General features: G+C 41.3%; 1 protein-coding gene across 1 annotated transcript in view; it reads left to right on the top strand.

The window, feature by feature from the left end:
- ntrk1 (neurotrophic tyrosine kinase, receptor, type 1) overlaps positions 1-20,329 on the top strand; it is a 32,796-nt gene extending 12,467 nt beyond the window's left edge. The window contains exons 6-17 of the mRNA XM_019279086.2: positions 37-179; positions 1,173-1,311; positions 3,681-4,013; positions 5,337-5,354; positions 5,440-5,498; positions 5,595-5,697; positions 7,944-8,099; positions 8,305-8,435; positions 9,470-9,642; positions 13,526-13,766; positions 14,985-15,143; positions 18,528-20,329. Of these exons, the coding sequence (XP_019134631.2) occupies positions 37-179; positions 1,173-1,311; positions 3,681-4,013; positions 5,337-5,354; positions 5,440-5,498; positions 5,595-5,697; positions 7,944-8,099; positions 8,305-8,435; positions 9,470-9,642; positions 13,526-13,766; positions 14,985-15,143; positions 18,528-18,713 (1,841 nt within the window). The 3' untranslated portion in view covers positions 18,714-20,329. The remainder of the gene's footprint in view (positions 1-36; positions 180-1,172; positions 1,312-3,680; positions 4,014-5,336; positions 5,355-5,439; positions 5,499-5,594; positions 5,698-7,943; positions 8,100-8,304; positions 8,436-9,469; positions 9,643-13,525; positions 13,767-14,984; positions 15,144-18,527) is intronic.
- The last annotated feature ends 793 nt before the right edge of the window (positions 20,330-21,122 follow it).

The raw sequence follows: 21,122 nt of genomic DNA on the forward strand, positions 1-21,122 counted from the left end.
TCTGTGCTCATGCCGTCTCTCCTCTGCTGCTCTCAGGTCTGCCCGAGGTGACCATTATTTCCTCCAAATCCAAAACTCAAGAAGGAGGCAACCTGACATTTGCGTGTCACGTGACAGGAAGTCCAACTCCCAATGTGAGATGGCGAACTGAGAACCTCCAGTCTCCCTTCTTTCTCCAGGTAGTGAAGAATTTTCAGTATATGATAAAAATAAGATTTTCTGTTTGGGTAATGTTTGCTGAACAATACATGGAGTACATGAGGATATATATTTATGTCTTCAGCAGGAACAAATGCTGAAACACTAAGTTTACAGGCACGGTGTATTCTTATTATGATCATGTCATAATTACAGAAACCTGAATATGAAAGCTGCAGTACTTCTCTACTGATGTCAGAGAAATGAGTGGCTGATATGTTGGGGGATAAGACTCAACACTTATCTGCATTTAAGCGCTCTAATTGTTGGTTTGAGTCTTTTTATGGAGCTTGTTGGCAACCAGAAAAATCGAGATTATCACCAGCCTTATCCTTTGAGACTTCCTTTACCCATTTCTGGAGCGTTCTGTAGTCAAAAAATATAATGTATGAAGACTAATGAGATCAAAAAAAGGGACAATATTACTCAGGCTCTTACCTCTCTGCATTGAATTGAGGCCGTTTTGTCTATAAGCACTCCGCGCTTGCCACTGCATGTTTTTGTGAGCTCCTGTCTTGAGCTGAGATCTCTTGTCGGTCTCTGGATGTGGGATTTGTTCTGTAGCCTCCCCTTCAAAAAAAATCTGTAATTTCTTCCCCTCCTCTATTTGATCTCACTTTATTGATGCTTTCAAGTAACTATAAAAAAAAAGGCACTTTCTTTCACCGGCTTTTAACTGTGCCTGAGTGTCATTTTTCTGAGGCCACATCTCTGTAGGACCTGCTTGATCGATTTTATTTTATTTTATTATTTTTTCACTCTTCCTTTTATTTTTTTTTTGCTTTTCTCACTTGCACCACAAAGCTCATTCGGCTCAAACGCGCCGCGCTTTAAGCCGTATAAATAATGTTCGGTTGGGTTCTGTATCCTATTGATCTGCAGTATAGTAAATTGGATGCCATTTCATCGTTCTAACCTAAGAGATCCATACGTACTTGTGACCTGGGTGCATTAACCCCCTCTGCTCTTTGCAGGAGATAATCTGGGACTCCACATTAGAGCTGGTCCTTCAACTCACCAACGTTTCCTCCTATGACAACCTGCACAACCTAACTTGCGAGGCCGAGAACCAAGCTGGGCCCGGGGAGGAGATGGTGCAATTGGACATTGAGTGTAAGTGCCTGCAAAATAAAAACCACACTTTTGAAAGCTCGCAGGCTCAATACAAGTCGTCGGGCTTAATGGAGGTTAGGGCGAGAGCACACTGGGGCTATTTTTCTAGTGCAGGCAGGGTGGACAGCCAGAGAAAAGAAAAATGGACTGCACTGATTTCTTCTAAATACCTCCACTACAAATACGAGTAGGTACCCACCATACTTCTAATGGAGCCTCTTTGTCATCTGCCACTCAGTCTGGCGACTGGTGAGAAGTGTTAAAATAATACGAGTGAAGTGCTGCAGGTATGGCTTGCCATTTAATGCAGGGATACAATGAGAGGACAAAAGAGAGTGGACTTACCTCTCCTTGTGCTTAAAGAACCCCCTTTCACCTGATATACACTGTACTTCTAAATTACAGTTGCAGTTCGGCCCGAGAGGTTTCGTGTTGTTTTCTGTCTTTCAGATGCATTAGTGCATCTGGAAGTTGAAGAACACACGAGGAATGACAGCACCCAGCGGTCCCACAGAAAACAAGAGTCAGATGCATTAGTGATACATTACCGAAAAAATACTGCCCAAACAATATCATATATCACCAACTCAGTGACACTCATTAGAAAAATAAAGCCAAAAAGAGCGGGGGCGCCAATCAGCTGAAGCCAAATGCACAAGCATCAAGGGACAGATAATGAACGTCAGGAAAATGGGGCTGATAACCCGTGCTCAAGATCTGATTTGAGTCCGTGCTAATGGACTTTTCCCTCCTACTCCGGAAAACCGCTTCGTCCGCAGTGATTGGCAGTCTGTAAATGCGTTAGTGCAGCTAATCTATCAACATCAGCCCCCCTGGTGGACGGACACTCGTTAACCGCTAGCCCTTTAATTACTCTTAATTACCTCCCAGAACAGTGGGTGTTTACTGCTGAGTGGCTCTCTGTGCCATTGATTCATGGTACTCGTATGGCTTCCCCTTCATAAAAGAGCTTTTCTACATCGTGCTTTTTTTTTTTTGCAATGTCACTTCTTCTTCTTTTTTTTTTCCCCTTTAAAGTTAAAAAGAAAATCTATCATCACCAGACTTTATATTTTATACGCGCAAGTCCAGTTAACTTTAAATCTGCCTCCTGGGCTGATTTTCATTTGGTGTATTTGCTTCATTTTTTTTTTTTTCAAAATGTTCATTGTCTAACTCTGCGATGAGGTCTGAGAACTGGCAGGCTCATTAAACATAATTCTAGCCTTCCTTTTAACCCCTGCAGTGAAATAGCTTGTGTAAGGTTAGTAGAGGTCTCTAATGGATGATTAGTTAAATGTGATAAACAGCGCTAATTTTCACTCAGTGTAACAGACTTCAGCGAGCCCCGGGTAAAGAGACAAATGCCTCGGTATCTCCTTAGCGCAGCACTTTCTGAGTCCTGGGTCATGGGTTAAGAGCAGCAGAGTGGCCCGTTGCAGCATGCAGGGGGGTCTCTGCACTTGAGAGTTGTGTTCGATCTAAACGAGGCCATTTCCTGTAACTTCGTGTCCAGCTTCCAGGTAGCTTTTGTGGTCAGGGGGGGCGCAACGAGGACCAGGATTCATTATTCAAAGCGGGTCAGCGCAGGTTTACAGCACAGATGGAGAACATTGATTCATGGAAACTCTGAGAGAACCCATAGGCCACTTCATCACATGTTGACTCCATGTTAGACATGATCAAAGTGCACGTTCAGCATATAGGTGTAACATGTAGGCATTGTGCATTTGCATATAATCGTTATCTGACTCATTCATGTTTGACTTGTGTTCCATTATATACGAAATACATCATCCATTTATCAAAGATGGTCTGTTGTTTCGGATTAAACTGCCCAACAGGATATAATAAAGCCTATATAGTTCGAATAAGCTCCACCTTGACCGACTACGACTTTTAAATATCACTTAATGCTGGACTCACCGTTGCAGGTCCACCCGGGAGTTACATGAGAAGATAGATTAAGAAAAAGACTGCAAACGGCCAGCCTGGCTCTGTACAAAGATACTTTAGAGGAGCTGCTGGGTGGATTGTTCCCAGCCTTTATGCATACCATACAAACACAAGAGAGTGCAGACATGAAAAGTATTCTCTTTAATTTAAAAATACAAAGTCCAGCTTTGTTTGCAAGAATGAAGGTTACTGTATATTTCCAGTCTACTTCTTCTTATCCTTGGGGGCGACTGTGGCTCAGGTGGTAGAGTGGGTCGGTTTGATCGCCATCTCCCCTTGTCCTCGAAGACAGTGTACCAAGCCACAGGAAGAAATGAGGATAAAAAAGTATATATCGGATATACAGATCATCAGATTTCAAACAGAGCCTCCTAACCACCCCTAAATTCCCAAATCCTGTTATCTCCCAACAGTTCCAGTCAAAATCATCTTCCTGAGAGATGCTGAGCAGCAGCACCACTGGTGTTTCCCCTTTGCCGTGGATGGTAACCCTGAACCGACCATCAGCTGGCTGCACAACGGCAAGGAACTAAAAAAGTCCATGTACATGTACACCCAGCTCATCCCCGACTCAAACGACGGGTCGGTGAAACACGGCTGTCTCTTCCTCAACAAGCCCACCCACATCAACAACGGCCTTTACACTCTGGTTGTGCAGAACAAACTGGGAAGGGATGAGGCCACGGCCACCGGGATGTTTATGGATAACCCTTTTGGCACTGTCAATCCCGAGGGGGTGATTCCAGGTGAGTTCCTGAAACTGTTTTGAAGCTGCAGGATGTTTTCTTCCGAGCAGTAAAGCCATGGAAAGCCAACGGGGCCATTAGGGCAGCTAAGAGAGAGATCTATCTATATATCTTATGATTTAACACTGATTGTTCCAGCGTTGAAACAATTACATGATTAATCTGTTTACGATACAATAAGGCCCCACAAATGGAGTCCTGACAACGCAGTGAGTAAGTAAGAAAGGACTTGATGATGGATGAATCACTCATCCTGAATAACTCTGCATCGAGGATTATACAGTACATAATTACATGTTAATGAAACGTGTAATGAATAGTTCTTAAAGATCTGAGATTAACACACTGACCGCTTTCTCCGCAAGTCGTTTGTGCAACTCTAAATTAGCCGGTCAGCGGCAAAAACACGAATGACCACTTATTAATTGGTAATTACATAAACATTAGTTTCTATTTCGGTCCCACCTCAAGTGGAAAATTTCGTCTCTAAATGATAAACATAAATCATCATATTTAGAGCATGTAGACATTAATATTCACATCCAAATGTCATATTCTGCCTTAAAAATCAACTAAATAATGGAAGTGTATGGACTGGTGTTTTAGTTTAATAGGTTTTTACATACAGTCCAAACTGCTTTCACCATGTGTACTGAGTGTTTATATTTACAAAACAACATCAGCATCCGGCAAAATAATATCCATCCATCCATTATCTGTAACTGTATCAGGGATGCAGGACAGCTTGAGCTGGATTTCTCTGGATTGTGGGAGAGCAGCAAAATAATATTTTATAAGTAAATTGGGAATAATAAACTCTCAGTTCTAGCTGCAGACACATCCATCTAACTCTCTGCAAGGAAGCAAATAAGTATATTTTACCAAAATGTTGAACTATTCCTTTAATCTGGACTGAATCTTATAATATATCTCTTAAAATAATTTATGGGTTTACACAAAAATTAACCACTGTACCTTTGGAAATATAGTGTAAAAAAATCTCTGGGACGACAGAGTTAAAATGACTTCTTGAAAGAGACATTATGGTAGTATTTTTTAAAATAAACTTGGCCCTGGATGAAATGAATATAGGGCTACAAATAGAAGAAAATACATTTTTTAAATAAAATTGTGAATAGAGACTAAAAATAGGATATTAGATCTGCTCTGCAGAAGTGGCGAGTAGCATGTAATAATATAAATGGTACTTCAAAATGGAGTGTGTGTGAATGTGTGATAAGTCACCTCTGAATAGCACAGTTTGAATCTTCTCTGTAACGTGTGTCCATGAATGTGTTTGTGCTCTCTCCTCTCTCATGCCAGTCAGTGACGAGGGTCCGAGTAAGTAACTCTCCTAAAAATGCATTTTTTGGACTTGTGTCTCGAGTTTTTTCCGTTTAATAAAATCTCATTTCTGCCCTCTCAGTTCCTACAAATAAATCCGACATGGACGTCACGGAGAACCCGGAGAGTCGAGTGTTTGTGGTACGTCCGCGTGTCGTACATTCTCAATACAGATGTGATGCCTATCAATACTGTTAGTGAGTGTAACTGTGAATCTGCATGTCTTTGTTCGAACAGGTGTCTGTGGCTGTGGGTCTTGCTCTGTTTGCCTGTTCTTTCCTTCTTATCATGGTGTTGGTTATTAACAAGTGTGGCCAGCATTCCAAGTTTGGTATTCACCGTAAGTTATCACACATTATATACACATTATGTATAATATATCCAGTAGTTATTAAAGGAAAAGTTATTTTGGGAAATAGGCTTTAATACCAATATCTGGCACTTTTAAAGATCAAGCATGTTGTATCTTGTTTAATATGTACAAAAAAGTACAAAAAAAACGCAAGTTGTTTTTTTCTATTGATCATAATTTGTAGTTTTAATCCTAAACTAAGCAGCTGCTTGCTTTAACTTCATATTTAGTGCACAGACATGACAGTGGCGTCCATTTCTTCATCTCACACGTGGCGAGAAAGTAAATATTTCCCAAAATGTTGAACTATTCCTTTAAAGAAATCTTCCCTAAGTGAAGCAAGGACAGGGCGACTTTCACACACTGCGTCCTTGTAATGTTTGTGTAGTCTAAACAAGAAATACCCGTGAAACTCTCTGTCTTTTTTGTGTGTTCACCCTTTTTGTAACATCATTTTATCAACTATGGCGCTCACTAATGAACACGTTAATAACGCCAATAAGAAGAACAATGCAGGGAGCATTTGGTCATTTTGTTCCTACTTGCAGCCATAAAGACAAAAAGTATGTGTCGCTCCTACTGAGGTACAAAAAGGTCGAGAAGTAAGATTTCAGGTCTAGAATCTCCAGTCAATCCTGAGACCCAATGAAGCACTCCTTTCCCAAAAGCTTTAACAAAAGGGCATGACCACAAAACATGAGCATCGTGTTCCCAAACTGACCCACGCTCCCTCCAGCATGAGTGCTGAGACACACTAAATTTGGATTTCTGTTTTGTTTAGCAACCAGTTACTTAAAATTGTGTGGTCTTTGTGGTTAAAGGGGTTTCAGACACTGTCCATGTAAGAGTTTGAGCAACAGTTTGAGTTCAGGTCAGGACCTTTGTTGCTTGTCATCCCCTCTATCATCTCTGCTTGTTGGTTGTTGTGATTTTTTTCGGCGGTTACTTGCTGAACTTTTTTTGCTTTTCAACTTTACACAAAGCCAAACTATCTTTCCCCACTGCTTCCAGCCTTTCTCAGTAGTATTATATATTTAGAGACAGGAGTGCAATGCTAAATTAAGTTCTATTTTAATCAGCTTGGTCAATTAAAAAAAACTCCAGCAAGCATTATGAACCTGTGGAAAGTTTCACCTCTTGCCATCAACACTTCTTTGCAACAACAGGTTTCTGAGTTTCTGAGAGACGTGCGACGTAATTGCCGAGAATGACTGATGTGATGTGGCTTTCTGTGGCACTCGTATAATTCAACTTTCATATTTCTCTGTTATTATCGCCGTGCTGCACTAGTGTGATAAAAGGAGTCTAACCCGGTAGATGACACAGTCTCGGCCCAGAACCCTAATCTGAACCCGTATACGTGAACCAGAAGGAGCCATAATCAAACGTTCTGCCAAATTATTCTTTCAAATCGCATATGGTTCTGTCAGGCTCTCAGAAGGTAATGCACAAGAGAGACTGACTAATACAGGATTTCCACTGAGCAGCAACTTTGCACACAGGCAGCCGCTGTGTCGGCCGGGCTAAAGTGCCTTAATTACTACATGAGAATGGCGGCAGAAACCTCCCTTGGCCACCGCCACGTGGTGAGGGCCATTAAAGAAGATGGATGGATGGATAGCTGGATGGATGGATGGATGGATGGATGGATGGATGGATGGAGGAAGGAACAGCTAGACGTGATATAGCTCCGCTCGGACCCCACCCCCCCAACACACACACATGCATACACATCCACACACACACACATCTGCCCTTCTCACTCCCAAAGTGCCTAAGTGGGCCTGATTGCCTAAGTGGACCTTGCTCTCCCTTTCCTTCCCTCCATCGCTTCTGTACTCTCTCTTTGTTGTTCCATTTTCTACCGTGTTGGACTCTGGGGGTTCTGTGGTTTGCCTTGCTGAGTGGGGTTTTACAATTTGGGCTCCACTTGTTTGGCTTTTAATACGCACTATAGTCAGGGGTTGCTAAACCATTCAGGCTTTCTATATAGTCATTTTTTCAGTTCAGTGTGGCCTGATTGCTGCATGGTTGATGATGGTGATTATTAGAGCTTGTCATCATCTGTCACCATGGTACCAACAAATGTGCATCCGAGTTGGTAGCGGAGAACGTCGATTCCCTGAAAAGGAAAAAATGGTTTCTGAATTGCTTCTTTTGATGGCCACTGCAATCACAAATAGTTGGTTGCTGATTAGGTTTTGCTTGTTTGCATCGCTCCCCTGTTTCATTAGGTTCATCAGTTTTGGGCACTGAGGATGACCTGGCAGTGTCACTTCGTTTCATGAACTTCGGAACGAGTCCGCCCTCCTCAGATGAGGACTCTGGTTTATCCAGCTTTGTTGAGAATCCACAGTACTTCTGCGGCATCATCAAGGAGAAAGACATGTGTGAGTGTTAATGCAGAGCTTGTTTCTACTTGTTTCTATCACCCCAAATTTACTTGATTGTTGGTGCTATTAGTCACGTCAAGCACTTTTTTCATGTGGAGTGTTTTGGTCACTGTCGAACCTTTTCTGTAACATCTGAGTCATGGTTCTGACTTTTGTCTCCCAGCTTCAACAAGCTCAAAAAGTTTTTGTGTTTTCTGATCAGGTGTCCAACATATTAAACGTCAGGACATCGTGTTGAAGTGGGAGCTGGGTGAAGGAGCGTTTGGCAAAGTCTACCTGGCAGAATGCGCAAACCTCAGCCCGGACAGCGACAAGATGCTGGTCGCCATCAAGGTGAGCGTCACTCTCCACCGTCTCAGAGTTTTCAGCATCAATGTGGCTCCATTCACTTATAATGAAACCAAGTCAGCCGTCAGCGAGAGAGCTGAACACTGTGTTTGTAGACTTTTGCTGAAGTGCAGGTAAAAACAGTGTGAGATTGTACTGAGGGAAAATGAGGACAAGCTATCTTTAAAAAAAATCATATTTGATTCACAGTGCATTAAATAAAAAAAAGTACAAGTGAGATGGTGCAGATGTAGGTCATGGCCATGGAGGCTTAAATAGAAAATGTTCTAGATGGTTATAGCAATCCTATTTTTCTCAGTATTTACCCCGTTTCTACTTACTAAAAGTACATTTCTCTTAAATTCTGTGTAAGGGCAAATCTTTCAAAACATGTTGGAAAATAGTTGCTGAAAAAATGTGAAAAGACTTTGAACGATATATTACTGAAATGTGGAGTTTTTCACCAGTTTCCAGTCCAGGATTTTGTGGGCGGTCCTTAAAAAAGGGTGGCTCGATGACACGCTGAGGCCACCCTGAGCAGAGAGATAGAGATGAATTCATCTCAGTGTTTCAAAGTTAGTCGTGTTATTTTCTGAACTTGAACAAGAACAAGACGGACAATGGAAAGAGGGTGGCAGCCAGCTTTTTGTAATAGTTTTCTTACTTGCAAAAATGCCCAATAAATAAACATAAAAACAACATAAACAGCTTCTTTACTGCACCGACCAGAGTAAAAGTAAGTACTCTGCTCTTATACATAAATCTGCCATATACTGAAATAACATCCTGTGGTTTCAGAGTGAGATGTCTTTAGACATTTAGGACAGTCATGTGGTTTGATACACAGCTCATGTTACAACAAGTTAATGCAAACCACAGATACTCAGATTTATCATCCCATTAATCAGTTATATGCTTTTATTGCAACACATCATCACTCATACGCCGAGGCGTGGCAAGAAATACCTTTTATTACACTCCTCGCTGTTGTTGTTGATTTAAAATCTATTTTAAAGCTGCACCTCTTTGTGTGCTCACAGACTCTAAAGGACGCCAACGAGTCGACCCGGCAGGACTTCCAGAGGGAGGCGGAGCTACTGACGGTGCTTCAACATCAGCACATTGTGCGTTTCTATGGCGTCTGTACTGACGGAGAGCCGCTGGCTATGGTGTTCGAATACATGAGGCACGGAGACCTCAACCGGTTTCTCCGGTATGTAGCAGACCTGCTGTCCATCCCTCCTGAATATTATTCTTTGATCTTATACCATTTAAATATAATATGTCCCTCATCTCAACAACCCAGTTAGAAGCAATGACTGGAATCTGTAGAGGTTTCCTAAATGTGCATGAAGTAGAACATCCTCAATCATTGTTTTCAAACCCAACTATCACATCATCACAAACTGTTAGGCTGCAGTCAACTTGTCATATTTATCATTGATCTTTACACTACAGCTGGGATGATTAATCGATAACTCTTGACTAAAGTGGAAAGAGTTGACTTTTTTTGCTTTAACTGTACTATGAAGTAGATGATGATTGCACCGTGTAACGGCTATAGAATAATCACAGCATCCATGTTCGGATCGGTTCCCTATGAGCCTCATTTGTGTCTGTCACCAGGCATGATATTTCTCAAGAATATGCAAGCTTGATTTATGAAAGTTACAGACTTAAATATCGAATAAATGAGTCGACAAATTCTTTTCTCCGGATCCTATAGATTCTAATTCTAATTTTAGCATTACTCCTTCCTCCACCCTGACTCCAGCCTCTGCTGTAGTCACTTGTTTGTGCGAACGTCACTCAAACTGTGTCATTACTATGCAGCGCACATCATCACAACGGCATTCGCCTGTTCACAAATTCAATATAAAACGGTGACAGTTTCAGTTTGCCTCCAAAGTGATGTTGATCATTTTTCCACTTCCACACCAGGCTCCGAGGAAAACACAAAGTGATCTGTCTTTGTGACAGCGACACAAATAAACTTTGTCTGTTTACACCAAAGCAACAATGCAAAGGAATTCAAGTTTCTGGCTTTGCAAATGTAAATACCTTTTATGATATTAAAGTTAATATATATTTGGGTTTAGACTGTCGGTCAGACAACACGAGCAATTTAAATATCTTTGTCTTCAGAGTACTGTGGTGGACATTTGTCACTGTTTTCTATCTTCACAAGGCAAGTGCATTACTCAGGACATAAAGGCATTATGACAAGACAAGAAACACAAGGAGAGTCCTTAGGATGAAAAATACAGGTGCAGCTACGACGCAGTGAAAGTTTAAATGTGTGTTTTTTTGTGACATGTTCCCTCACGTCTCTTGTCTCTTGAAAAATTGTAAATCGGTTCAGTGCCGACACCGAGGCACCGGTTGTTCTGTCAGCTCCCGTGTGTGAATGTTTTTAATTACAGGTGCTTAAACAGATGTTGGGAAGTGCATAAAGTGACTTGTGGTTCTTTAAAGCCACTGTCAGCTGCCGTGTTACTACAGTATCAGACAGACCTGATGTGTGCTGAAAGGCTAAACCCACTCAGCTGACCTCGCTGGACTGTGTGGTTCAAGTGTGTTTAAGCACAAAAGGCATGAATAGACGTGTATGCATGAGGAACAGCAGTGGAAGTGTTTGTACTTGTACAACCTGTACAATTATTTTTGATATTTTCTGATGTTGCTTTCCCCCCCATCTCTGCTCTGTAAGGTCTCGTAGGTCTTATTTTCATGGTGCTTATTTATCTCGGGGGGACCCAGAGATAGTCAGTAATTATAATCTCTCTGTAAATTTGACATATCTTTGTTTTTGAGTCAAAATCAGAGGATAAATTGCCCAAAATTTTCCTCAAGTGACTCGAACTTAATATGGCTTTCGACTTGTTTTCACACCATAATTTATCCTCCTTTTCTCTCCATTCAGAACCTACCTTACCTTAATGTCACAGAAAATGGATGCGGCAGTGAATTGTATAGAAAACGCTAAATGAGAAATAAAATAAAAAAACATACCAGGCGGGGTTCAAATTCTGTATGAATGTGATTCACAGCATGTCAAGGTGCAGGGCAGATATAATATTTACAATATGTCCTCTCACAATAGCGGCAAATAGAGTGAAACGTGGCAGGATCCTGTTTGAATACTGACGACCCGCAGTAAATAAATACATTCAGCGAGTTTCCTTGAACCCGTACACTGAACTAATGTGATCTCTCGAGCAGATAGTTATGAAGAAAATTAGCTTTTGATAACACTTTCTTAATTTGATGTGAAACATGGTAATGGGAAAGCTTTATAATGTTTTTTTCAATCATTTAGATTTGTAATCTAAGTTTGGAAACCTCTGGAGGGAGCTAAAGGAGTCACTGAGGACTGAGACAGTGCGGACTTATTAGAGCTCACTTGGCACCTGGGAAACCATCTGACGAAGCTATTAGAGCAGACGCAGTTGATGCTGTCTGCCAGGTGTCCTGCACAGGAGACAGATTGGGAATGAAAAACACACAGACAAGCACACACACATGCATGCATACAGAATTTGCCTGAGATATATGTTTCACCAATGGATGGAAATCGCATTTCCAGCAGACAGAATGGGTGAAACGTCTGAGGGCCCCCACAATGCAGCTGCTTTCCCACCCTGCCACCTGCCCTTTAAACTAATAGTGATTGTATAGACAACTTCCTTTGTAAGGAGGGGACAAAGTGGAGAGGAGAGATATTAGGATGGATGGAGACACATCATCTGTGATTTGCTCATTTAGGCTGGAGTGAGACGTGAGAGTGGGTGTTTATGATCCACAAGAACAACTGAGAGTCAATGTGCTCTGCATCTCCGAATTGCATTATTGCAAATCAATTGTAGGCGTATTACAAGCCTTATGTTTTCTATTAAGCGCCTTTATTATGGCGTGGTCACGCCAACCATGTCTGTAATGCTCTCAAGAGCTCGCATATATGTCAGAGATGTTCAATCTGCAGATTGCACGCTGAGGTCATTGTCCTTCAGGTCAACGAAGGCTGATGCCATAGTTACCAACATACTGGGAGCCCAATCCCAGCGTCTGATTAATCCGAACAGCCAATAGGAATTGAGAAGAACAGCAGAGGCCAGCGTGTTCTGCTCTTTACAAATGGAAATATGTGTGTTCGTACACTTCACAGTGGTCAGGAGTTCAGCTCCAGAGCAGAAAAATAAAACCAATTCAGTGGATATGGTTATAATCCAACCGCACTGTAAAAAAAAGTCTATGATGGAGGAAAATATTCATATTCAGTCATCTACAAAATGAGACAAACTGGGGACATGTCTGACCTAAAAAGTTGTTTTAAAAAAAGCAATGAATTACATACAGTGAATTATATACAAGCTGAGGCGTCGTTAGAAAGAGATAACTCATTTATTTTAAGAATTTTGTGTAATTTTCTCTATTAAAGTCCAACTAGACTGTAACGCTTCCTTAGATTTATAATTCATGTAGTAATGACTGCGCCTCTAACCAATACAACCACACAAAAACTCACTATAAATACGGAAAATCCGAAAGCGTAACCTTGATGTTAGCCTCCTAATATAACGCAAACAGGGCTTGACAAGCTTATTTAACGTTGATGATAAAAGCGTACGGCTTTGACACCCAGAGTGCTGGAAATATTTACAGTACCTACTTTTACTCAAGTACTGTGCTCAAGTACAGTTCATAGTACTCTCTAAACTTCTTAGAAATAACCGTCCAAGGTTCAACAAGGTCAAATTATTTTATTCCACAAAAGATGAAGAGAGAAAAGTACAAATTCAAATTCTTTTCTTTCCTCTCTCATTAATCATCTCATGACCTCTCTCATTTAGCCTGCGACCTTTTGGAGCGGCTGAACTCAAGTGGTTTGTAATTACTGAACCAAACAATTGAACTATATATATATATAAAGAGGTTTAAACTAGTGATACATTAATGTACTCACGTTTGAATGCTTATTTCTTGATAATCTGTCCTTAATGAAGCAGAAACACCTTTATAATAATCAGGGAGAAAAACAAATGTAGAATCAAGCAGCCTTGAATCAAAAATAAATGTTTCTCGTGTGTCACCTGTAGGGCTCACGGCCCTGACGCTCGTATCCTGGAGGAGTCGAAGATGCCCCCGCTGGGTCAGCTCACTCTGCCTCAGATGCTGCACATCGCCGCTCAGATCGCCTCAGGCATGGTCTACCTGGCATCGCTGCACTTTGTCCACCGCGACCTGGCGACCCGTAACTGCCTGGTTGGGGAGGGCCTGGTGGTCAAAATCGGAGACTTTGGCATGTCCCGAGACATCTACAGCACAGATTACTATCGGGTGAGTGGCTGGAAAAAGATGAGACAAGACTGTTTTTGTTGTTTTGGTTTTGAGATGAGACTTGGCTACGATGTTCTCAAAGGAACGGTTCAGCCACAATGCAGAAATGACTTTGGAGATCTCTGTTCTCACAAACATCTTGCCTTTCCAGAAACAATGTGCTGGTTTCTCTGGATAACTCACAAACTGTAACGGGTTCTGGATTGAATAAATCACATAATTATGGTGAAATGGCCCATTAAGACCCTTTGCTGCGATCCAGTGATGGCCGACGTTAATCAGCTGGAATCACAGGTATCGTGTCAATCTGACGAACCCCATGGAGACGTTAGATTCTGGCACAGAGGAGGATGACATCAGTCAACATTGCAATAAAAACAGTCCAAAGTGCAGTTTTTTTACTGGTGAGCTTTCCAAAAATAAAGAGCTGCTGATTCACTCTAACACACAGCCAGTGTTTAACATTGTTTTCCCATTAAACGCTGTGTTTGGGATTCATATCCTGGCACTAAACAAACTTCTCAGCCACTCTTATAAGAGGTCTGTGTGGAAATACGATGCCAGCTTGATTTTATCATCCAGCATTAATGAAAATTAGAGGATCTAATCTCAGACAACAGATTATCTCTCTCGATGAAACATCTTATTACCTTTTCATGTATTAAACTGCAGGATGTAGATACCTTTCACATAATAAAGGACGGTGAGTGGTCACATTTTTCCGTTTTGAGAGTCCTCTTTGAGCGTTGAGGAGTTGAAAATTGCTTGATTGTGACTCGCAAAAGTCATTCTCTGTCGTGGCATGATTCTTTATTCTTTATGCATTCCAGTCACTCCACGAACAACTCTTCAAATGTAGCAAAATATTAGAGTTTTAGTAGATTAACTAAGCCGATTTTAGTGGCCGTGAGTCCTTTTTCTTTTTGACTTGATGCTATTTTGGATGTTAAACTCTTTTTTTGTCCGGATTGTCTGCCTCACGTTGATTTCAAGCTGCTCTTCATAGTTTGTTCAAGGATGAAGAGGAACATGAAAGTTTGACATTTGTATAAAAGTGTCTGTGTAACTAAAAGATGGTGTTTTCTTTCTTCCATCAAAATAGTTAAATGTTCACCTTGAGACTTCCATTATGCAATAGTTCTAAAATGTTTCAGATACCCTCCTGTATAAACTGGCACTGGGTTGGCATGCATTCATTGCGTTGTCTTCCTCTTTCAGGTGGGTGGACGTACGATGCTACCAATCCGCTGGATGCCGCCGGAGAGCATCATGTACAGGAAGTTCACCACGGAGAGCGACATCTGGAGCTTCGGCGTGGTCCTCTGGGAGATTTTCACCTACGGCAAACAGCCCTGGTACCAGCTGTCCAACAGTGAGGTGGGTTGGGAAGGTTTGACGGTCAATGATGACGAAGATTCTTTCTTCTCATTGCCAGGAAGGATTTTAGTATCAAAGGTTAATATCCCCAAAGAAAACATGACAATGTCTTTGTAGCCTCCAGCAACCATGTATTCTCTCCTGCAGATAGTTTTGTTTGTCCAGTTTAGGCTTAGATGACTTGAGGTCCAATGACTCACACGGTTTGGAACTGGACTGGTCCGGAGACGAGGCAGATAGGGTTAGTCAAACAGCCTGAGTGGTTCAGGTTAGGGTGAGGATCACCTTCTGTGGAGGCGTCACCATCCAGGATATCCGAAGTACAAAGGCCGTCACGTAGACGAGATGTTGAGATGGAGTAAGCCAGAGACTCGGAAGTTAGAAATCCACATCTACCATTTCTGACGCCGCCCCAAAATATGAAGGTTTAGAGGAACTCAACCTGAAACACTGAAAATGAGTTTCTCCAGATGATACACGCAACATGCCGTCAACAGTTTTGTTTTCTATTTCTTCGGTTAAAAACTATCCGCGTGGCTACATACGGGTTAACGGAGAAAATACCTTCTTGCCTCTATTCGACAGGGGGCTAAGATACATTAGAGAAATTTGCAGTGGCAGAAGAGTGTAGAACATTTCTTATTTGTGTTGTCAGTGGGAAGGATTGCGCCTCCAACCAGAGAAAGTTTCCTCGACAGAGTGCTTTAGAGTTTAGTGTTTCACTCTGAGTGTGTGCTCAGATTTTCTGTCAGATGTCAGAATTTATTTTGGCATGGCACATCAGAAATAAAGTTTAAAAAGGACAAAAAAATTAGAGTGGTGAACAGAGCTAAAAAGTGTTTTTTTGGTGTGTGTGTTCCCTTTAAACTGGAAACTACAGAGAAATATCTGGTGTGATTGTTCCTTTCTGGCACTTCCAAAACATCGATGTGTAGCTTAGCAGTGATTTACCTGCATTGTTTGTGTGAGACATGATCTGCGTAGTTGAAAACTATTACGTAACTCTCTGTAACATCACAACTTTTTGTTTTTTTATTCTTAAGTCTGTGCAGATTAAACAAATCGATACAACTTTTGCACAAGTGTAGATACAGCGGTTTCATGGAGCAAATTTAGAGCAACAGAATTGTTCATTTGAAGTCCAGTTATCACTCTCTTTTACCTCACAGTCTTTCAGTTAAATGCTGCACTACGTTCAACAGCTTGCACAATGACTCGAGCAGTAGGAGAGAGAGAACCAGAATTGCAAAGCTGCAGCCAGACAGCTTAACAATGAGCTGATACTCACTATAAAGATTCAGGTGATACATCTTTGTTGGTTGTTTTCACATTGTCACTTGATACATTGTTGGTAGTAAAGTATTGATTGTAAGCTCCTTTAAATCTTAAATTACAGAGATTTATTCCAGCCCACGCTCGTGTAAACACATTTGAAAAATTGGCCGGCTGAGATGTTTTTCACATAACTGAAATTCGCAGGACAAAAATCATTGCAGTCGTAGATACTTCAGAGCAAGTTTTTCACCTCCCTGCACTCTTAAACTAATCAATACATTCATAGTAATTAAGGGCAGGTCCAGTCTAGCCTTTTCAGCTCGAGCACCGAAGAAGTGGGACTCCATTGCGACCACAGCGGTGCTATTACAGGCCGAAACCCTCTCTCCTTTCAAGAGAAGGGTAGATCACTTTTCGCAGGCACTCAATTCTAATCTCATTGGCTCTCATTTTTGCCCAGGGCCAATGAGCTCTAACCTTGTTAAGCCTAATCTGTCTCGGGCCAATCAGGGGGACTGGTGAAATTATCATGTTGCCTAAAACACGCAGTGTCGGAGATAAATCATCCCAAAATACCGATTTGGCTTGCCGTGGCGACAGCGGCCATTTTGGGCGAGTCCTTTTTGTCGAGGCCGACTGACTGACGGGCCGAAGTCACTCTGCGCTGACAGGCCTCTTCTGTTCCCTGAATGAGGCGAAGGTTAACAATGGGAAGGGATTGAGTCGGTAACCCTTCAAATAGAGAGCGCAGTGAAATCCTCTCTCTCGTCCTCGACAGTGATTTATTCACTGAGCAGCCGGAGCGTGTGAACTCAATCAGTCATTGTGGCCATTAGTGTCTGAGGCTGGAGGTTATTCATATTTTGGATGTTCTCATTTGTCCCAGAGGTCTCCGCTAATGGACACGTCTCTGTCTCTCATCTATAAATCTGTAGCTGTATCAAAAAGTTTCTGTTGGGTCAAAAATATTTGTCTTTTTGGTAAAACATTCACTGATTCATAAAGCCTCTCTGAATGATTTTAAATGTCTGCTGCTAACACATTATAATGAATGATGTGTGTTTCTCCAGGCACTGACTGAACATATATATATATATATCTAATATAAACAAAAATCGGCATCTGTTTCTCAATCAGATTTGCTAATTCTGCACACATAGTAAATAAAAAAGATTGTGCACGAGCTGCAATTTTGATCTGGTAGAAATAAATATACAGCATGTGTATACTGAGTGTATCTATATAAAGAAAATCAAACAAATACAAGTTGTTGTGATGCTGATTTTCGTACATTTACTCTACACGATAACCAATAAACTACGACCCCACGACCCCTAGGAGGTCCGCAGAGGTTTTTCACGAATTTTCGCCGAAACAATGGTGAATGTGACGGTGCAGATGATTGAGAAACTACTTTTGCACTCAGACTGGATGAATCAGTGGAAGTGTCCAAAGACGCACATCTCTTGGCATTTGAATAACCGATAATTATTGTTATTAATAAACATAAACACATGCAGGCTAATAACCCAGTATATAAATAGGTTTATAAGGTGAAATAAAAGTCAAATAAAGTGAATATAAAAGTTTTTAGAGGCCAGGCTTACACATGGGGGTCTCTGTCTCTGTTTGTCTCTCATCCAAGGGGTCCTGAAAAAGGTTGAAGACCCCTTGAACTAAAGTATATCAGTTACAGAGAACACAACCTGAGTCAGCTGCTGCGATTGTGTGTGACAGAAAACTATTTACCAAGTAAGCAGGAATGTCAAAAAAGCATGACTAAGATCAATGAATAAACAGTTGAAATGTCCAGATTCAGACACTTAACAAATCTTTAAAAGGAGAGATTAAATCAAACCATAATTCCAGGAATACTATGTATCGTATGTATCGTATATGTAAGTCAATTAATTTAATTATTAATTAATATGACTGATCAGTGACATCCAGTTTCACAATAAATCAAATGAGTCTAATTCAGTCAGGGAACGAAATTAAAAGTACCGCCAGAGATACAGCAAGTGAGAGTGATGTATCTTGTTTGTCCTGGAATATTATAATATATCCTGTTAATATATTATTATTATTTTTAATTCCCCCCCACAACAGGCCATTGAATGCATCACGCAGGGCCGGGAACTGGAAAGACCACGAACCTGCCCCAAAGAGGTGTACCTGCTGATGCAGGGCTGCTGGCAGAGGGAGCCCCAGCAGAGGATGGTCATCAAGGACATCCACAGCCGCCTGCTGGCCCTGGTCAAGAACCCGCCGGTTTACCTGGACATCCTGGGCTAAAAACGGGGAGTGGGGTTCAGAGGCTGGAGAGGTGGAGGATTTGATCTGAGACCTAAAACTTGTTTATTTAAATTCAAATCTAATCAGGGGGTAAATACTTGAAACAGGCTCGTTTTGGTTTAAGTTCTAAAGTATGTAAAGCTCTCCCCGTCGCTGCTTTTTTCCAGCCTCGATGCTTGATGGACGAACAGTCTGCAGTTTTGCCTCATCCTGGCTTCGACCCCGACCCCTGTCATTCTCTGGAAACCTGTCAAATGTTTACCAAAGTGTTTAATGTTTATCTGAAGCAGGATCAGCCTGATGGAGAGACATGCATGGATATGTGTTGAAGTAACTGTGTATATATATATATATATATGTATGTATGTATGTCAGACGAAATCTGGCTCTGAAGTCCCTGCAAAAGGTTTGTGAGCTGAGCGGCACATTTTCATACGAATCTAACAGCCGACACTTGTGTCGGAAAAGGTAATTAGAAAATGAACCGGATGATTACAAGAGAGGGCACTTCACATCATGAGTCAAAAGTGAAAAAAAAAAAAAGATTTTTCAGATTTGGGTACAGCAGACAGTCATTTGTACATTGTAGCCACTGATTTTGGATAAGTTTTGATATGGGAGGTTATTAAAAAAAAAAAAAGGCTTCCAGTAAATGTATATAAGATATCGAAAGTTGTACAATTGAAAGCTTGTTTGTTTCTCATGCGTCAAATCCAGTGTATCATATGAGTATTTTTCAAAAAAAACAAAAACAAGAATGAAAATGTCATATATTAGCAGTGAAAGTGTGTGTTTACATTTAATGCTGTCTGTTTTGCTGTCGAATATGGACAACAACAACAAAAAAAAAGAGTTTGACCTGTGTGGCCTGCCTCGGCGTGGCCTTTGTACTAATTAGGGATGTTCAACGCGCTTTTCTGTGGCGACCTTCGAAAAAAATCAAAGTGCTCGCCAGTGAAATTCGGTAAGGGGGCAAGATGGTGGTGTTTTTTTTTTTTTTTTCGAGGTAACAGATGGATTAAAGTGAGTGAAACTCCAGGAGGAGAGGGACAGATGGCTCTGAAACAGACACTGGAGGTGAGGCCACCACCATGTAAGAACAACAACAACAAAAAATCAACCTAATGGGTCATTTAGAGGGTGAAAACCAGTGTAAATACTAAATGTACATACTCTGTATTAATGTCTAAATATATATATATATATATATCTTCATGTATTGTTACTCCAGCACTTTGTATATTGTCTGCCCTTAAAAATAAACAAACTTGATTTAAAAAAAAGAAAGAAATGTGTGCAGCCCGAGCAGGAACATCCCTCTGCATCAGTCAATCCATCATTATCGTATGCTTCAGAGCGAACAATGATTTGGGCTGCCGTCTGTACTTAAAGTTAGACATCTTAACAAGGCTATTCAAGAGCCTTCTATTATTTTGACGAACTAATCAGCAACCTGCGACGTCTCCACGGGATGCTCTGGAGACGGTTATTGAAAAGGAATAATCAAGTTTCATATTGCCTTACCCGCCGGCCCTCCAGCAAACAAACACCATCCAGAACCAAACCCCTCTCTCTCACTACCACCACCACCACCCCTCTTTTCCCTTTCCACCACCACCTCCACCACCCTTCCTCCATCACTCTGTATGCAGAGTGTCTCCAGGGAGTGGTAATGGATTGTGAGTAATGCTATCATCCCTTTCTCTGTCTCTTTCTTTCTCTTTCTACCTCCTCTGTTGAACCAGGGTGGGAGGGAGGAAAGAGGAGGAGGAGGCGGGGGTGGGATGAAAACACTTGGAGGACTCATGTCTGGCTTATTGTTTCTTCTAGTGTCTTACAAGCAGATTCCGGCTAGATAGGATTAGTACACTCTGTAGTGTTTGTCCCTGTTATCCTTAAGGGCTCCATTTGTGGTTTTAATAAGCACTCGAGTCTGCAGCCTTGTTAGATATGGAATATGACTATAATAAGAGCTGCAAATGAGGCCAGTTTTTAAAAATGGAATTCCTATTAGAGATTCGAAGGGCGGGAGGAGGGGGGGGAAACTTTCCCCTTTTTAATCTTCCACCTCATCGTATAATGCATGCATGCAGGTTATTGATTTCTTATGCTAATTATTTATTCTATGATAATGGAAGTGCCGATTCATTTTGGTCTGTGTGCACTGCTAATAATAAACCACTCCGTGTGCTTCACTGTCCATCCTGTTAAAGACTCAACTCCTGCACCAAAATGTGAGTCAAACTAAAGCGTACGGATCTATACATCCATCCAGAAACTTCTTCCATTGATGTTATTGAATATTGAATCTGAGTTCAGTATTAGTGTGTGTGTGTGTGTGCATCCAGTACAGCTGTAAAAATCCACGTTTACAAGTCATTTAATCTGCCACACTTCCTGCATACTCGT

The sequence above is a fragment of the Larimichthys crocea genome, chromosome XIII, assembly GCF_000972845.2.
Source record: "Larimichthys crocea isolate SSNF chromosome XIII, L_crocea_2.0, whole genome shotgun sequence".
Lineage (NCBI taxonomy): Eukaryota > Metazoa > Chordata > Actinopteri > Sciaenidae > Larimichthys > Larimichthys crocea.